Here is an 18,998-nt window from a genome sequence, read left to right as displayed (position 1 = left end):
AAGAGGGAGATGCAAGCTACGCTAGTGTATGTCACGTGGTTCTTGCCCAAAGGGAGCCAGACACTGCCCGAGATTCGGGTTCTGCAGGGACCAGAACAGGAAAGTTCAACAGGTGGCTATTTTCGGAACAGCTCGGCTACAAGGGACAACCCCACAATCTACGGGCGCGGTGGCCATACGATTTTACTGGCACAGGGTTAAAAACGTAGAACCCTTCTCTTGGCTTACACTGAGAAATTCGGGACTAGAGATACTCCAGATTACCCTCTGGTAGGTATAGTAGATGAAGAGGAGCCGCTAAACAAGAACCCTATAGCCACAGGTCCAACCGCCAGCATGGACCGGACATTGCACGGCGTTAAGCTGATCCTCCTTACCCCACCGACCCCACCGACCCCACCGGTGGGGTGATCCACTGATTCACAGGGACGGACCCGCGATAAGCTTATACGCCTCAAAGTTCAGCATGCCAGCTCTTTGTGTCTGTCTCTCTTATCCCCTAACTCCGACAACTCAACCAGGGTATCGGAGAGACAATGAATTGCACAGGTAAATCTTGAGTCATATTGTGATCCCTTCTTTTTCCGAATCTACCGAGTTGTGGGATATCTATTGGATCTCAACTGAGGCGGTGATAGTACTATAGATATAGCTCCACAGGGGGGCTGATGTAGTACTCTTTCCTATCGTAACAGCTTAACTCTACCCTGTATATACTGCTTTCAGCTCGGATCTCCTTGTCCACAATAATCCTATAAACCTGCATAGGAGGGGAAGTTAGTAGAGGAAAGAACTAAATTTAAGGATTAACAACCGTGCTACTGGGTTTTGTTAAGTCTCCTACCAGTACTATTGTAGTATCTCATATAGTTTGTTTGTTTTGTTTTTGTTTTTTTCACGGATTTTGTCACGCCCGGAGCTGGCTATCTCCGGGGGGGGATTAACTCCGGTTGCTGAAGTATGTTGATAGATGCCAGAATCATAGTGTTCCAGAATAAAAGTCTTACCCTACCTAATAACCGTCTCAGCGCCGGATTTGTCTCCGCACCATTGCGAATTCAAGATGCCAGCCGACGAAAGTGCTGATCATGCTCCAGAGCAGTGCTCACTTGATGAAAAGAAATCCCCAGGACTGCAGGATGCAAACATCGACCAGCAATCCTCGACGTCCCCTAGCGATGAGGGTGAATATCCCACCGGCTTACGATTGATTTTCATTGTTGTTGCTTTGGTCTTGGCGATCTTCTTGACTTCCTTGGACTTCGTGAGTACGACGCTGTCTGTTGGAGACTCTGACATGCTGAAGAAAGACTAACTTTGATCTTTTTCCTTAGACCATTATTGCTACGGCTATTCCACGTATTACCGATGACTTCCATAGTCTCGGCGACGTGGCTTGGTACGGGTCGGCCTTCTTCCTGGTTACTGCTGGCTTTCAAACAGCTTGTACGCTTGACACCCCCCTTCCACCGCATTGTTCCTGCTAACAAGCACGAAAAGGGGGCAAGGCGTATCTCTTTTTTAGCCTGAAGATCACCTTTCTGCTGGCCATTTTTATCTTTGAAGTGGGCAGTTTGATCTGTGGCGTCGCCCCTTCCTCGGTGGCCCTGATTGTCGGCCGTGCGATCGCTGGTTTGGGTGCCGCAGGCGTGAATACCGGATCCTTCACCCTGGCGGCCTTTTGCGCACCACCCCAAAAAAGACCTATCTTCACAGGGTTGATCGGTCTCTCCTATGGTGAGCGCGAGGCTACTACTCCCACAGACTTGCTCGCCGAGCTAATTGGGTCTATAGGAATCGCATCGGTCGTGGGACCACTTCTTGGCGGTGTTTTCACGGAGAAAGCCACCTGGAGATGGTGTTTCTATATTAACCTCCCAGTAGGCGCTGTCTCCGCGATCTTCATTATCGTCTTTTTCCAAAGCCCGCCCGCCTCGAAGTCTACGGACACCTCATCGTTGTGGTCCAAAGTGATGCAGATGGACCCCATTGGAACCTTCTTGATGATGGCTTCCGTGACCTGCTATATCCTCGCAATGCAATATGGCGGATTGACCCATCCCTGGAACAGTTCAGTGGTCATCGGCTTAATCGTCGGCTTCGTAGCGATCCTCGCCGTTCTCTGTGGCTGGGAAATATACATGGGCGAGATGGCCATGTCCTGCCCTCGCTTGGTTAAAAAGCATGCGATTCCGTCGGCAGTGGGCTTCTTCTTCTTCGGCTCATACATCGTGGTGATTTATTATCTGCCCATTTACTTCCAGAGTATTGATGGCACTTCCGCCATCGGCTCGGGTGTTCACAACCTGCCTTTTATCCTCGCGGTGTCCATTTTCACGGTTCTCAGTGGCATTTTGATTTCCATGACTGGCTATCCCGCACCGTTTGTGATATCTGGGGCCGCAGTCGGCACCATCGGATGTGGCCTGTTATATACCTTCAATATCGGCACCAGTACAGGGAAATGGATTGGCTATCAAATCCTAGCCGGCGTCGGCAATGGATTTGGCGTCCAAGTTCCGATGATCATGGCCCAGGGAAATACCGAACCGCCCGACATGGCGGCGACAACTGCTATTCTCATGTGTAAGTGAATCTGCCTCATCCCGTCTCGTGTGCAACATCTCACGATGCTATCGGTATAGGCTTCCAAACCGTCGGTGGTGCCTTTATGCAATCCGGTGCCCAGGCCGCATTCGCAAATCGCCTCCTCATTGAACTCCCTCGAACGGCGCCAGATGTTGATCCTTCCGCTGTCGTTGCTGCGGGAGCAACAGAGCTCAAATCATTCGGTGCCAGTCTAGATGGAATCCGCCTCGCTTACATGGACGGAATCAAAGTCACATTCGCATTCGCATGTGCTTCGATGGGTATAGCTTTCCTCTTAGCCTTTTTCGCGCGGCGAGCACGAATTGGGGGGGAAGCCGTGAAGAATGCCATGGCCGCTGCTTAGATCCACAGTTTGGTGTTTCAATCCGAATCTTGTTTCTTGGTGCCTACAGTACTCTTACCATGCTCGGGGGCGGTTGAAAAAAAAGGTCATGTATCCGTGTAACATAGTAGAGTGCTCCGATTCAAGCTACGTTCATATTGTCGTGAACAGAATGCTGCAAGAAATTTCAATAATATCATAATACGTCCGAAGATTGTTATGCGATTCCCGTAGCACACTTTCCAGCCGCAGGGAGAGCTTAGACCGTCTTCCGAGCTTAGCTAGAATCGACTCAAGGGATGAACTGCTTGAATCTATTCCCACTCGCCTGAGTCGTAGCATTCATGCCTCGGCTACTTGTGAGGTTGCATCCGCTGCAACAGCACAAAGTCTACGAAACGTCCTCTGATTGTTTCGGTTACCCTGCTTCCGTTCGAAAACCGATGTTTTCTTACCGCTAGTAAGTATATAGCCATTCCTTGACCGGGCTCAATCCCGTTACCTGACCCTGGTAAATGCAAGTGGCTTCAGATATTATCCCCGCCATCCAGTTATAACTGCGTGGCATGAGCGCCGGGATTGGCTTTGACACGACCGAATAAGACAACACAACCTACTTTCCCAAGATAGTAGCATCGAGGCCCGGTTCTCCGTCGCACATGGGGTCAATGGTGGGGATGGAAGAATGGGTCGGCGGTGGGGAGGAATTTGGGGGTTCATGTTGCAGCAAAAGTACGTACACCCATCCCTACACCATGTGGCGACCCTGAGTCTCCACCCCACAATATCACCATATACTACATCAGGAAATCCGTTTCGGGAGAGTTGAGTATCGTGGGAGGGGATGTGGCCTCAGGTTACGTAAGCCTTTTGATACGCTCCTGGAGTGTCGAACAATAAGCTCAGCTGTGCGGCGGGTCCGTACCGGTCCCGACTTACCCGCTAAGCCTCTTCCTGCAGGAGCCCTAATTACTGAATGTTCAGGGAATGCATAAAATCCACTCATCGGCCTTGAGTTCTGGTCATTGGTTGAGTCGCATCTGCTGGTGGGGTAATGCGGAGGTAAATTAAAGTCCGACAAAGTGGGATGGAGGCTTGTGTCGAATGTTGTAGCAGGGAGGCTTAACTCTGACGTGAGAATCTATTCAATATTGGAACAGGCTGCATTGTATGGCGACGATCGGGCACTGCGTTGAAAAGCAGAAAGGTCTTCGGGTGAGAAATCTGTCTGTTCTAGGAATAGAGTGGGTTCAGAACTAATGTACCAGATGGGACGAACTGTTCGTATGTTACAATACAAAAAAGTTAATACTATGAGCGTGTATGTATGATCGTGGGGGAAATGCAATGGGAGAGTAAGGGCATGCCAGTAGAATTCCAGCATACTATATGATGACGTGAAAAAGGGTTCTGTTCGATCTTAGAATATAAATGTCGTTAGAAACCCCAGTGTAGCGACAAGAACATGAACATATCATCGTGCTATCTACATTCGCTTCATACATAAGAGAAAATATCCTTGAGATCATTTCCGCGCAAGAAAACCAAGATGGCAGCTCCAAATCGATTGATTGTCTTATCCAATCTCATTGCCGAGAAGACGAAAGTCATCTCGGATTTCCTAGCCTCCAAGGGACTGGAGCCTCCCTCTTTCGATGTCGATGGGCTAGCTGACTATGCAATTTCGGCTGACGACAAAGAGGCCTATGAGGCTCGCCTGGAGTTGATTGCAGCGTCAAAAGAGCTCTATGCCCTTTCCCACGGCCCAAAGGATCATATTCGCAACCTTTGCTGGGATGTAGGTTTGCGCGGCTTGCATTTACATGGGAAACACAAAGGAAATATCACTGATGCAGCTTCACAGGCCATGGATCCATTGTCGCTACATGCCATTTGGACCTTCAGGGTGCCACAGGCGGTGCCACTCACTGGCACAATATCTTACGAAGACCTAGCTAAGAAGTGCCACCAATTGAGTGGAATTTTCGTACCACTCTTCACCTTCCGACGGATCGTCCGCCACGCTATCACTAACCGCTTCTTCTGGGAGCCGGAACTGGGATTCGTTGCGCACAACCGGGCATCCCGAGTGCTTCTCGAGGAGGAAACCTTGGATGCTGGGTAGGTCTATTCTGTAATGACATGTGGCCTGGCTTCGTCTACACCGTTGAAGCTCTGCGGAGGTGGCCCGGGAGTGGGGAGCCGAATGAGACTGGTATCAACGTCGCCTATAACCATAATCTCAACTGGTTCGATCACACCTCTCGCAATGACGTTGTCGCCGACAGATATAGCAAAAGTATGAAAGCACACGGTGGCGGTGTGGGATTTGATGTCTCGCACACGGTGTCCGGTTACCCATGGGGAGATATTGGTGAGGGAACGGTCGTTGACGTGAGTATCATGCTCCTGCTGTTCCATCTGAGAATCAATGGCATGCGTTTTCTGACTGGTAAATCTTGGCTTGTGTTTAGTGTGGCGGCAGTGGAGGCTTTGCCTCGATGGCGATTGCGGAGGCACACCCCAAGCTGAACTTTGTAGTTCAGGATCAAGAGCATACAATCACGGAAGAGACCAAGGCTGCAGTGCCGCAACATCTCAAGTCCCGAGTTAAGCTTGAAGTACATGACCTGTTGAAACCACAGACTGTAGTAGCAGATGTCTACTTTTTCCGCTGGGTCTTTCATGGCTTTGCTGAAAAGTATGCTGTCCAGGTGTTGCGGGCTTTGATTCCGGTGCTTAAGAAAGGAGCCAAGGTTGTCATCAACGACGGCGTGATCCCCGAGCCCGGTACTGTCCCATGGATGGAATATCGAAGCATTAGATGCATGGACCTTTTGGGACAGGCAGTGAACAATACCGGGGAAAGGGCCTTGGATGACTGGATAGGTCTATTCAAAGTGGCCGATTCTCGATTCAAGTTCCTGAATGCCTGGAAGCCCCCGAAGAGCACAATTTGGTTCGTTGAAGCCGAGTGGCAGCCATAAAGCTGATTCTAGTGTACGGCACCCGAGCTGTTCGAATCGTCATGGCAGGATTTCACCATCGGCGTTTCACGCCCAAGCATTTGCTTGGAGTTAAAAATCCTAGAACTATCAGTTGACAACCAGTGCTCGGAAATTGAATTTCTTGGTTTTATACATATGTAAATGTATACACGTAGGGCTATCGCTCGCTCCTTAGATGTCTCCGACTGCATGAGTTTCAAATATTCATAGTAGCAAGGAAACATTAACTGATATAGAAAGATAAAAGATTTCATCCCGTGAACGATAGTACCTGAGTACCCCTTGATTAGAAGTAACACTACGACAGGAGAGCGCTTCTAGATACAAGGTAAAGCTAAGACTAGGACTCCCTAGCTAGCTTCTCAATAGTCTGACACAGTTCTGCTCACGATATTCCCAATATATGTAAATCAATAGATAACCTTGGAATCAAGTAGATTTCCATGTCGTCGTGTGAGATTCTACAAAGCTACCTAGGCATTCAAGGGAATACCACACGTAAGTTTAAATATCTGCTTAAATATATGCTCAACGTAGTTGTAGAAACCCCCGAACTATCAAGTTACTGCATTTGCCTAAGGGTAGCAATGGACATATCACACTGTAAACATGAGGAAAGTACATAGTCTATAAGTCTATATAAACCTAGAACTTAAAATGAAGATTGACCTCCAAGGTTATTGTGTTAGGTTATCCGCGTAAGCTTTCAATGCGTCAGCCATAATGCTATACAGTCCTATTGTAGCGCTGTTCTTGAAGATCAAGGACCAGGCATAAACCAATTGTATGGAATATGGCTTTGACGCGATAGTTGGCTCTAGGTCTATTTCCCCTAGCGCCTCCTGTATTGCTTTTAAAATGTCATTTTCCTCAGGAGATCGATCTGATCTATTGCGTCTCAACTGCTCCCTCGTCCAAAAGCTTAGAAAAAGACCTTTGGAATAACTTCGGTTAATTCTGGTTATTACCAGCGCAGGGCAGGGCGAGTGGCTGCCAAGGAAAGGGGAGGTAGAAGAAATGAAACCACTCACAGCATTCCAATGAATAGGCGTTGAATAGTAACTTAGAGTTCCATCCAGAGATGGATCCTGCTTGGGCCATTCCCATTACTACTGAAATCTGGAGTGCTTCAATAGCACACCAAGCGGCTTTCACACATGTCCTTGAGCTTGAGATGTTGACTTTGATTTCATTTAACTTGGAAGTGATATTCTGCATATTTCGAGTCGTCAGGGCCGCTCGGAGAGGCCTGAAGTTTCCACACAGTCGGACATGAGCCTGACGATATAACGAAAGGGCATTTGCGGCAATCACTCCGCTAGGGTACCTCGATGAACAATGAAACTCGGGGTTCTGCTCGGAGTAGATCCGCCACCGAGCCAACGATTCTTCAACCCGTTGTACGTGTGTTGGTAACGAATTCATAAGCCAGTTGTCCTGGTAGAGATTCGCCAGATGTTTAACAATACCGTGTAATGTCAGATAGGACCCGAAAAGACTCAGTCGAAGCGGTGGTGCACCTTGGGCAGACATGATATTGGCTAGGGCCGTTGAGAACTGAATAGGGGGTTCGGAATTGGACTTTCGCTTTTCCAACCACGCTTGTGGCGATACACTTGTCCATTCCGATTCATCGCAGGGCAGAAAGCAATCGCTAATATCCAGGCTCCAGGAATAGCTTGCCGTATGAAATGTGGCTCCTAGGGCACACAGATAGACATATATTGCACAGATTGTTCTTTCAAGTCGGGTTAGATGCACTTCAAATTTCTAAGATTGGATACCTCCACGCACCGTACAGTCGTCTCAGAATCAATCCACTTCTGCCATTGCTCTAGAATACTGCCACTTCCACCGACTGACTCTGGCACGTATGGAGAGATCTTTCTATACTGAATGCCCTGTGCAGTAAACCATGTATCAGTGGCCTCATTGTAAGAACACACCAGAAGGTAAGGATTCCAGAATGGGGTAGAGCAGAAGACTGCACAAGGGCTGTCTCCAAACGATGAACCCTCTGAATTACTTAGACATACCTCGATCAAAAGAGATGCCAACGATGCAGATTCTTGAAACGTACGAAAATCGCTGTTTTTTGTACCATTTGCCATGATCAATAGCAGACACTGCAGTACCCATAGCGGCTCGTCTGCGATAGTGAGTGGGCTCAATTCAATCTTCTGCTAATTAGAGAACATGCCTAAAGAGTTGTTTTGCTTCACTCACATGGTTTTTTATGCACATCTGGGCAATGCAATGAAGTGAAGTTGCAGTTGCATCGTCGTCATAGTAACTGGCGCCAATGGATGCCATCGCAAAGATCATGCAAGGAGGGGCCAGCTCTGCTTTCCAGGTCGGCATATGAATACATGGAATGTAAATGAGAAAGCACTCAGCGAATGCTCTGAGTAATCTCTCCAATGTCAAGCGACTGGGAAGTTTGAGATCACTCAAACTTTGGACCTAGTTTGTGAATAGTCAGGTACTGAGTGGGGGTGGGGCATAGCGTTGTCCCAGGCATTATATCAAAGCTTACCGGTCTAACAATATTGAGTGTGGACGCAAGATGATGCCATTGTTGCTCGGAAGCTAGCTGATGCCATTGTTGTTCTGATATGGCGAACGAACCTTTCCATGCCGGGGACTCCTCCGCTTGCGATGAGGATGCTGTGTTGGGATGGTTATCTAAGGGAGGTGTAAAGCACCTCAATGTCAGACTGGCAGGTGAATCTTCCTGTGAGCTCTCTTCCGAATTGCTCGGCATGGAAGATTTGGGATCCTTGGGAAGGTTGAGCGATGAGGTCGAAGAGTTCAGGGTCGAAGTATACACAAAGGTGACGGGGTCGACGGCAGGAGGATGCGCCATAGCGGCCAAGCCCTCCGTATGATTCGGTGCCATGGCCGATGAGGTTAAGGGGCTAGGCATTCGCGTGGACGTGGGATGCATAGACATCGACTGGCTTTCAATGTAGTTTCCTTGAGTAGGATATTGCGGGAAGGGTCCCATATGATACCTTCATGGTGCCTTCTGAACACATCCTGTCGAGTAAAGGTTGCATGACAAAGAGTACATCTAAACGGGCGCTCATTACGATCTAGAGGTCTCGTTAATTTGGTTGCTCCCGCCATGGTGGGTCAACATACGTGAGCGCTCATGCCTCGAAAGGTGCTCCGATCGGGCGAATGCACGGGCGCAGTAGGAACATTGTTTATCACGGCGCGTCGGGCCAAGCCCTGGATTGGCACTCATTATTCTGGGCTGCTCCAGACAGAAACTTGCAAGGTCTCTTGCTAGGATCACTGCTTTTTCTTCCCGAGTCCCGCAGTTTTAGTAATTTTCCAACTCATGAAGGTTCATGACTGCAAGGAAGAAACCCTTGTTGTCAGGTGACATGGTATGTATTTAACTGTGGAACGTATTACCGATTTTACCAACCACTCCAGCGCAACATATTTGAGTCGAACCAATCCACTTGAAAAGGTCCTCTAGATTCTCTACCAAGTATATTAGTCCATGGGGTCCATGATCGGACTATCGGCTTGTCCCGGTTCGGAAAATATTTATATACCGCGTTTATGATTTTAATCCAGTTTGTTTTATGATTGGATACTGTCGCCCCAAGTTTATATATATTTCTGACCACGCCACCGTCTGTCTACTCCTACTCCTACTCCTACTATTTCTACTCCTATTTCAATCTCCTTTATCTAGCTATGTAACTACTTGTGCTATAGGGTCTGAATTTGCGTATCTTTCATTCAAATTCAAATTTAATAAATTATATATAGTATATTTTATAGAGTACAGAGTAGAACGCTACGAAATAAGTGTGTGGCTTGATGTCGGTAAGAAATCGGAACGGCCCACACCGGTTGAATTCGGGCCGCCCCCCCGCCCTCCCCTCGATTCTTGTGATTTGGCGATAAGCACTAGTCTTTGGCCGGAGAAGCACCGCGGCACGCGTACGTTCGGTAACTTTTTTATTGGTAATACTAAAACGAACCGCGGTAAGATGTATGTACCTCACCTACCATTGCAGACATTACGAAGTCTGAGGAGCCGGGGTAATACATGCTGGATAATTGATTGTGACAGATGGGTCTCGGTCAACATCCGCGGGCAAATCAAGCGAATAAACTACAGACTTGCTCATTCCTACCTTAGTTAGACTTACAGCTCACCGCAATCCGCGGAAAGAACTATATCCAGACGGAAGAAGGTCGGTGATGTATTAGAGATTCATCAATTGCCCTTGCTCCAACGGCTTCTTTATCCACACAGGCACGCCGGAATTTGATCACGGAGAGGAGTTACTGAGGCTGAAAACACTTAATCATAATGGTTTGCCCAGCCGACAATGGACCGCCAATACAAGTCCCCTAAGGCGCTTAGGATATGACGCGATCAAGGTATACTGGGAGCAAACTATGAACGTGACCGGTAAACTGGCGTATGCGTTAAACAGCTGGAAGCTCAAGATTGGGCTTTGTTAAAGGGTCCAGAGCCATTGGCATGCTATGCTGCCTTCGAGGACCTCCGAGCTGAACCTCCCAAGTTCGCGGAGGCTGTTGATGGATAGACTAGTAAGTGAGTTAGGCTGTTTGGCTATCGTTTTGCTTTGGTTATATCTCTTACGCACAGGACGGCTAATTGTTCTAGTGCTTATAAAACCCTTGTTAATTGGTTACCATGGCTTAAGCATGTGTGGTACTACAAGGTGTGCTATGATATAAATCCTTGCCTTTATCCGTCCTTACTGCACAAATACCCGCAGATTATATGGGGTATCCCTATTACTAGATTTGCCATGGGCCCCTTTCATCACTACATTTCCCTAGTTCATAGCAATAATAATGCTGACTACATTCTCGACTAAAAGCAAAGGTTGGTTGGTTGGAAATAGACCGGCCGTAGTCAGCCCTCGCGGAGAACATCGACCGGTCACGCAATACTGGCAACCATATCAATACTCGTGCGGCTATTAGTTAGGTCTTATATCAGCTGGTCAGTCCTTGGTCCGCATCAGTACCGTGATTGACAAGAATCCGGTACGAGCGAGGCAATAACAGTAGCTTAGATCCCAGGTAATATTGAATAGCCCTGCTAGTAATCCCCGTAGCGCGGACTTTTGTAACTCCTATAAATAATTACTCGCCATTAGAACTTGAATACGTCTCCGCATATTAACTAATTTGATGAATTATATTTGAATCATGCTCTTTCTGGCGTACTTCAACTTTAGCTGTCATTCTCGAGTCAAGTTAATGCACACATTCTCTGATCGCAATACATCATTTGAAGGGACCGCGAAGGCCAAGCACCTACAGAGGGTGATGTCGGCGTGCTCCCATTTTTCGAAGCCAGAATGTAATCTTTGTTAATCTACTGGAAACGTTCAAAACAAAGCATTAAATATGACAAAAGACCCTTTGCCGTAGCCGACAAAACATCCCAGATCTCATCACCCTGCAGCTGATACGTAGTCAACTACACAATATCAATCAGCTAGAGCAACTTGATATACACATCTCATGTTCACAATCCTTATACACATATTCCTACGCATTCCCACACAATCCAGTAGCTTGCAACGACGCCAGCACGTTCAAAAAAGCCTGGTTGATTTCCGCCTCCAGCCTTCCCCCAGCACGACTGTATCGTCGCTCCGAAGACCGATCTTTCCTCCCACCATGATTCGCTGACTGTCCGATGGGACCGTCACCGCGTTTGGAAGCCCAAATGCCTCAGTAGCGCTTTCGTCTGGTGGGGTGGTTGTGTGGAGGCGTAAATATATATTGTAGTAACTGTGGTTGGGGCATTATGTGTGGAGGTGATTTTCCGGCGTTAACTAAACTTACCCCGGATCAATTTTCTTTTCGGAATCTGCTGTCTCTTGATATTGTTCCACTGATGGATGAAATGGCTTGAAATCCCGGGGTAGATTTAATACTAGCATAGATAATAAATAAAACGCAATGGGAAAATATCTCAACCCCATGTAGTCGATATTTCACACTAGAATATAGATACAGGAGGTATGGTATTGCCAACCCTATCAGAACTAGGTTTATCAACAGGGCGATGAGTCTATACCCTGCAACATGGATTAAACGAGCTATGAAAAGTTCTATACCACAAGGAATGATCAGTACTCTATGCCTGTAGTTTCATGTCAAGGCCCATGCTTCAGTGTGCGGTTCGGCATTGTTCTATATGAGTCAGTATAGGCACATTAAATGCCACCGTCGCATCGTGCCATCTAGAAAGTAATTCTGTATTCTAGATTATAGCTGTAGTAGTCCCAGAGTTTGTACTTTTATTTCAGGTATATTGCACCCGATTGCTACTGCATGTTTGGTCAAATACTATATGTTTGCTCAGATAGATAATTACATACAGAGCAAAGAGCGATCGCTTGATTGCATGGGGCATCCGAATCCAGTATGCAGCCCACACATAGTGATAAATCACAGTCCAAACGTCGTTTACTTAAGTTTCTGATACCTAACTGCACGCCCAAGGGTTGCGCCACCCGGGCTCATGACCTGTGGAGCTAAGTGATTGTCTACTTGATTCTACTTACAATTCTTATCCTGTACCGGGGCGGGACGCGTCGTATACATATCTGTTCCCAACCCCTGCCATGAGATTCTGCTATATAATATTTAACAGCACAAGTATCCGAAGACTCTGGTTCTATGTTTCTTCATATTATACTAGTACCTTCCTGTAAATACATCCTCATTTCTGCTCTTTTTGTAACCAAACTAGAGTTGATATTGGGTTGGTTTCGGTGTCGAGATCCAAGACCCTCCCCCGGAAGTCAAAATTGCCACGCCGCCTGATTAAGTGTTAGGGTATAAGGCTATAATTAAATGGTATAGGCACCCGTGCACACTCCGATTCGGTTACCATTCCTTCCTGAAATATTGTGTGAAAAATGACCAAACGATAACATTCTATGAGCAATACAGGAGACACATATCAAATGCCTCTACCACTCAACTGCTATGCGCCAAAGCAATGGCGACGACGCTCCCAGCAGCATGGCTGATGCTGACCTCGATACGGTTAATACCCTTGAGAGTCGCTGCCTCCAGGGCAGGGCCATGAAGCTATGGTAATGAATTTTGTCAGTCATGGTTGCGCGCATGCTAGGTACGAAGACGACTCAGTATATCCTGGGTTATGCTCACCTTCACCTTTGGTATTCCCGAGTCGCTAAGTATTTCAATCGATGCCATCTCAGCCCCAGGACCGCGCGATTGAACAGACAGGCTCTTGAAAACAGCTTCTTTCGCACTCCAACGCCCAGCATATGAAGCGCGAGGATTCGGCGAACTGAGGCAGATCTCCCTTTCAATGGCGGTAAAATTCCGCTCCACGAATATAGCATCTTCACTATTTACACTAGAAATGTCTTCTACATCGATGCCTACGGAGATCGCAGAGGCACCGAGTGAAGATGCGGGTATGGATTCAATCATCTCTTGAACGGCTCCATATAGGGGCTTGGAGTCCATTGGTTGCATGTCCAACGTTGCGGACGCTTTCTGGCTCTTTAGCACATGTAGATCCTGTTGAGCGGTCTCAAAAGCGGGCTGCTTCGTGACGAGTGATCCATCCTCTGAAAGGCGACAATGGGGGTCTAGGAGCATCTGGCGAAGTTGCACTTGATCCTTCCACGGTGAGCTGCTCTTTATCTTAACCATTGAATTATTGAGGAGCGCAAACACATATGCCGGATTCGCTGACTGCTGACGTTGGAGAGCACGAGATCGGTAGTCGTCAAATGTTGATTGTGAGACCGCAGCAAAGACATAATTTGGAGAGATAACTATCGCAACCGCACCCTTTTGACCGAACCCGAATGAGGTAACCATGGCTGCTCTAATCTTGTCTAGGGTAAGAGACTGCGAAGGATAGGCAAGGTGCTGGAACTGCCTCAGCTGCTCGTCCACATTATCGGCATTTCGATTACCTGGAACGATTCCTGTTCGGAGCATTTGGAGACATCCGTTGACTTGCCATGCCCCCGCTGGCCCTTTTGGATGCCCGGTTAAGCTCTTCTGACAGACTACTAGTAAGGGATTTCCCAATGTCCGACCCAAATGGGTCATCTGCGTATTGACCACATCACTTTCGTTAAGATCATTAGCCTTGGTTGACGTTCCATGTAATGAGGCCACTTGAATATCATCGATAGTAAGCCCCCATGTAGCGAGCGCTGCTTTGATGGGAGATATCGAACGGTCTTGCAGCCAGAGGTTGTTGGCCCACCGGTGCTGTGCCCCCTGGACCCTAGAGACCCTGATAGTCTCCAGGTGCTGAGAAGGCCCCTTGGCTAGGAGCTGTTTGTTATGCCAATTATCTATCTCGACCATCTCATCTTGAAACATTGTACGGCGATAATTCAGATCAAGAAAAGGCGAGCTTTCGCCATTGATCGCCTGTCGGGCAGCACATAGGAGGCCCTTTCCTGGAGCAGGAACGGAACGTCCAATTTGATCGCCAGCCAGCTGGCTGTACGCGACAATGCCATAAATAGGAAGTCCCATCTCCATTGCAAGCTCCGCGGTCATTAGGATCTGAGCCCCACTACCGGCAGATTCAACGAAACCTTGCCGGGATGTCGCAGTGGGACGTGACATCTCGCCCGGCGGTCGACCGGCCTTTAGGTCCTCCGTGCTATTAACAGTAGCCTTCATCTGCGCGAATTCATAGGAGTGCTGTTCTGTAAAGTCGTCCGCCGCACCAACCAAGGCTACTCTATACTTCCCAGACTGAATCGCTTCACATGCGCTATCCAGACTCTCCAGAGCAGTGGCACAGGCTCCAACAGGAGTCCTGAGCGGGCCAGTGGAGGAAAAAAGCAGCATATTTACCCAAGCACCGATGGTGTTGTAGAAGCTCTCTGCCAGGATATCATTCCGTACTGGCCTTTCCATATAGCGGTCTCGGAACATTCGTTGTAATGATATTATTGGACCACCCCCCGACCCAAGGCAGCTGGCGAGCTCGGAAACGTGAATGTGCTTATATAGTTCATAAGGATCCGTGATACCAGCGGACAGCAACGCTTCTGACAAGCAGCACAGCATGTAAAGTGTGAGGCGGTCCACTTGTTGCACAACATCCTCCGGTATTCCGTACTTCAGAGGGTCCCAGCCTTTGGGGACCTGACCGGCCACCGTCGTTTCGAAGATGGTTGCTTTAGGGACCAGGAGGCTGGTTCCCCTTTTTACCACGACCCTGTACTCTTCATCTGAAAGTGGATATATGGACACGTTGTCCCCGTGGCGGCGCTTGAACGACTCTGCGGTAGCCTTGGAGCATTCAAATGGCGGGAGGTCTCCGTCCACTACAATTTCATGTAGCGATTCCTTCTTCGCTGGATCATATCCCAACGCCGCCTCTGGCTCAACCATTCTCAACCCAACATGGTTCATGATGTGCTCATGGTACTTCTGGGGTATCTCATCATCACGCACAGGGTCATTAGTTTGTTCATCAATCCAACCGGAGTAGGCCTGTCCATTAATATCCCCAGAAAAGTACTTGATTAACCCCATAATCCTCGCGATTTCCACATAGCCTTCTAGGGAAAACCTTCCCTGGTGTTCTATTTCCCAACGTGTACGAGAGTTACCCCACGGACCTAACTCGGAATATCCGACCACAACCACCGTCTGCGAAAGGTCCACCATGCCATCTAGTCTCGGCAAATTTGCTCTTATTTCATCGTGATGAGGAAGTTCTGGGAAGTCCAACTGTATGTTGGCGCGTCGGAGGAAGTTTGGTGTTGCAGGTTGGGTACCTGTTGCTGGACCGCACAGAATCTCTTCATGGCGCATTTTCTCCGCCTGTAAGGCTTTCTGGACCTTTTGCTTCTTAGCGACAGTGGCGAAGGCCCTGGAGATTGTTTCTTTTATGTTCCACATCTCACACAAACCAGCTGCCATGTCTACGAGGATTGGCCGTCCTTCCAACATTGCAATCATATCTGTTGTCATCAGGGACAGGATATTGAATGCAGTTTCTGCAGGCGTGAAGGTGATTACTCCAAGTTTCTCGATTTCCTCGGAGATATTATTAAGAGGTTGCATGATGCCCGTGCCTCGTGTCCAGCCGATAGCTGTACCGCATATATGCAAATAGTCGGCCCAGGTTTCCGAGTAAAAGCGGTTGAATAGGGACCGTAAGGCAATTTTGGACTCCGGATACAAGCCGTCTGAACCGATTGTACCCTCATTGCATGTCATGGGAAGAATCACCGTTGTAGGTCTAGTTGTTATATTCCGACGTTCCTTTTCCTTTCGTATCTCGCCTAGAATGCGTAGGAGATTGACAAGCATTGTTCGCTGTGCCACTTCGGCACGACCATCGAGCATGTGTATCTCACCGACCTGGTTGAGGGCAGCAAATGGAATAACAAAATCAAGGTCTCCACCTGTGGGAGATTCGGGCCCATAGATGTATTGGATAAGGGCCTCGCAGTCCTGCTGGCTTCCCTGGTTCATTGGGACAACAGTGAGTTTCGCACCTCGCCCAGCATATGCTTTATACATATCCTGGAATGCCTGGCTACTGGTCGTGATTGATCGGCTGGTGGTGACGACAACATGTGCACCTCCACTAAGGAGGCCCTTCACAATTTCCGCACCGATAGAGCCGGTTCCAGCTCCAGTCACCAAAGCAGACTTTCCAATATATGTAAATCCCGTCTCTGTACCAGCTTTCATTGCTTCTGCCAGAACGCGAGTTGCATCTACGTCATATGCAAAATTTGCGCCTTCTGCACGCGTTTGGACATTAATGAATGGTAGTTCGGTACCAGATGCAGACATACGTGTCTCGCGAATAAGGTCTGCGTAGCCGGAGGTTTTGCGAGGTACGTCTACAGTGCGCACTGTACCGTCTATGTCGATAATTGTCTTGGGAGCTAGAGCCGGCTGCTTGTACATAAAGACCGGGTCTGCTAGCTCCGCTGTCTCAGAGAGCTGCAATAACTTGTGGTAAAAAGCACCCTGCCCTGTAGCTGTAATGCTGCTAGATACTTGACTCTGTAGTATATTGGTGCAGCTAGGCTCCCACCGGTTCAATATGTGGCGGAGATCTTCATCTCTGTCCAACAGTGACTCTTCGCTGGAACTGCGAGTGCGACGAAGCCATCTGAGTAAATCAATCCTTACCCAGTTCCACCAGGAGTCATATTGGCGGATCTGCCCTAAGTCAAATACTGGCTTGATTCCATCAAGGAACTGGTCTCCCAATTCAGCTTGAATCTCTGCCAGCCGCTGGGTCATCTCCTCAGCCGACGCTGTGAGTTCCTCTAACCGTCCATCGCTCTGTGGCTGTATGAGAGTGTGATACGCCGCTAAAAGATTCGATTGGTTTGGGTCTAGGATGTGGTCAGGTAATGAATTCCCATTTGCAGTCCGGTTAACTGGTGGCTCAGGTATGGTACTCGTCTGCGAGATGGCAAACGAGATTCCCACGTATGGCGCATAGCGTGAGACAACCGTATCGAAAAAGTCCTCCGCATCCCCCCTAGAGGCGAGACGGGAAGTAGGCTGAAGGGTTATTGCAAAACAAAGAGGGACAATAGAATGATCCTTATCTAGGCCCCAGGAAGATTCCAGATAGTCGTGAATTGTAGCCTTATTAAACCCAGAGGGCATTTTACCGTTGATAAATTTCGACAGGAGTGGGGACATTTGCTTGCCAGGTTGATGGGAAAACCTGGCCTGCAGAGCATCGCCCAGCGCCTTCAGTGGCATGTACTCCGCCCCATCTGGAAGCCTCCCAAACTCCGACACCAATGCGCCAATTATCTCGTTCTGAATCGTTGACCGTCCTGTTCTGGACGTTAGTGCACTTTATTCAGGGAAGGCCAACTCCGGTTTTCGCTCTTACCGTTGGAGCATTCCTGGATAGTGGAATCTGGTGGGATGTGGTCAAAGGGTTTGTTAAGCTTCTCCCCAACTAATGCCACAAGGATATGACTTGCAGAGAGAGCCACTTGTTGCGTAGGGGCTCGATTCATTGACTTGGAAACCGATGGGGCTTGAGGCGTGGGTTGAGGTGCTGCAGGAGGATTCTCGGCCTTTGAAACGGAATCCTCCACTTGTATGGCTGGAGGAGGCGCATTATTAGAAGCCTCCTCTTCCTGATTATATTCATAATGAATATCACTGGAGTTATCCGCAATTGAAAGGAATGAATATTTTGAGCTTTGCGCCGGGGAGCGAGTCAAATGTCGTTTTTCAGCGGTCTTTTTCGCCATCGTGGCCAATATCGTGCGAGGTCCGACTTCTACAACGCGATGAATCGGTGGTTTTTGCTGTAGCAGCTCATTTTGCGTCTCGATCCTGGGCAATGTCACTCATTCTGCTATCCCCAGCCAGCCTGCGCAGGTGCAAGACTCACCATTGCACGGGTGACGCCAAATGGTACCTGTAAGTAGCATATATGGTGCCAAACATTTAGTTATCATCATAAGAGATTAATGTTTCACCACACTTGGCACTTACGACAAAAGCTCAATTAAGAGTTCGAATGCTATTGAATCCTGATCATCCGGCGCCTTCGAAACTGAGACCGCCTGGGTAGCCATTTCCGCGTAGCTCAGAGAACCACTGACTCAACTGTAGGGAAGGATAAGGTGGCGGCTGTGAGACATGAAGCATGGGTATGAGCGAGCTACTGAGATTGTTCTTTTAAGGATACTATGAAAAAGTCGTTCTTAATTTGACCATATCCACGCACTTAGGGCTACTGGATACCGGCCCCACCTGTCCGTCGGCGATCGGCGTCGTCGATCCAATAGTTGCCTCAATGTGATGTCTCACTTTCTCCAGGACCGGTATCTCCTGCAGAAAGCCGAAGGCCGTAGTGACCGAGACACCGGGGATTTCCGCTCCCTTGGTCCTCGCCAATCATGCTATGTAAAAACAACAAGACCGTACTGCCGGTTGTGATCGCCGGCACTAGGGTGCAGTGTCCGAAGCTTGGCCAGCCTAGGAGCGGTGAGCAAAAGCAGCCCGAAAGGCCGTGA

The 18,998-nt window shown here is 48.4% G+C and overlaps 4 protein-coding genes across 4 annotated transcripts; 2 read left to right on the top strand and 2 right to left on the bottom strand.

The window, feature by feature from the left end:
• Positions 1 to 1,063: 1,063 nt before the first annotated feature.
• On the top strand, positions 1,064 to 2,953 carry ABOM_004004 (MDR family MFS transporter; the record flags this gene model as incomplete). The annotated part of the gene is made up of 4 exons (XM_022531134.1): positions 1,064 to 1,264; positions 1,335 to 1,446; positions 1,501 to 2,586; positions 2,646 to 2,953. 4 exons carry the CDS (start codon positions 1,064 to 1,066, stop codon positions 2,951 to 2,953), a joined length of 1,707 nt encoding a protein of 568 aa, XP_022390860.1.
• A 1,528-nt stretch (positions 2,954 to 4,481) lies between these two features.
• On the top strand, positions 4,482 to 5,919 carry ABOM_004003 (O-methyltransferase; the record flags this gene model as incomplete). The annotated part of the gene is made up of 4 exons (XM_022531133.1): positions 4,482 to 4,730; positions 4,797 to 5,053; positions 5,116 to 5,326; positions 5,407 to 5,919. The coding sequence occupies 4 exons, from the start codon at positions 4,482 to 4,484 to the stop codon at positions 5,917 to 5,919; spliced, it is 1,230 nt and encodes a 409-aa protein (XP_022390948.1).
• A 972-nt stretch (positions 5,920 to 6,891) lies between these two features.
• On the bottom strand, positions 6,892 to 8,839 carry ABOM_004002 (fungal specific transcription factor domain-containing protein; the record flags this gene model as incomplete). The annotated part of the gene is made up of 5 exons (XM_022531132.1): positions 6,892 to 7,678; positions 7,735 to 7,841; positions 7,977 to 8,117; positions 8,167 to 8,403; positions 8,477 to 8,839. 5 exons carry the CDS (start codon positions 8,837 to 8,839, stop codon positions 6,892 to 6,894), a joined length of 1,635 nt encoding a protein of 544 aa, XP_022390949.1.
• A 4,103-nt stretch (positions 8,840 to 12,942) lies between these two features.
• ABOM_004001 (uncharacterized protein) lies at positions 12,943 to 18,557 on the bottom strand (the record flags this gene model as incomplete). The annotated part of the gene is made up of 5 exons (XM_022531131.1): positions 12,943 to 13,056; positions 13,138 to 17,798; positions 17,858 to 18,312; positions 18,371 to 18,397; positions 18,475 to 18,557. The coding sequence occupies 5 exons, from the start codon at positions 18,555 to 18,557 to the stop codon at positions 12,943 to 12,945; spliced, it is 5,340 nt and encodes a 1,779-aa protein (XP_022390856.1).
• Positions 18,558 to 18,998: the final 441 nt, after the last annotated feature.

Source organism: Aspergillus bombycis (genome assembly GCF_001792695.1).
Source record: "Aspergillus bombycis strain NRRL26010 chromosome Unknown contig00025, whole genome shotgun sequence".
NCBI lineage: Eukaryota > Fungi > Ascomycota > Eurotiomycetes > Eurotiales > Aspergillaceae > Aspergillus > Aspergillus bombycis.
This window is presented reverse-complemented; position numbering and strand designations above follow the sequence as displayed.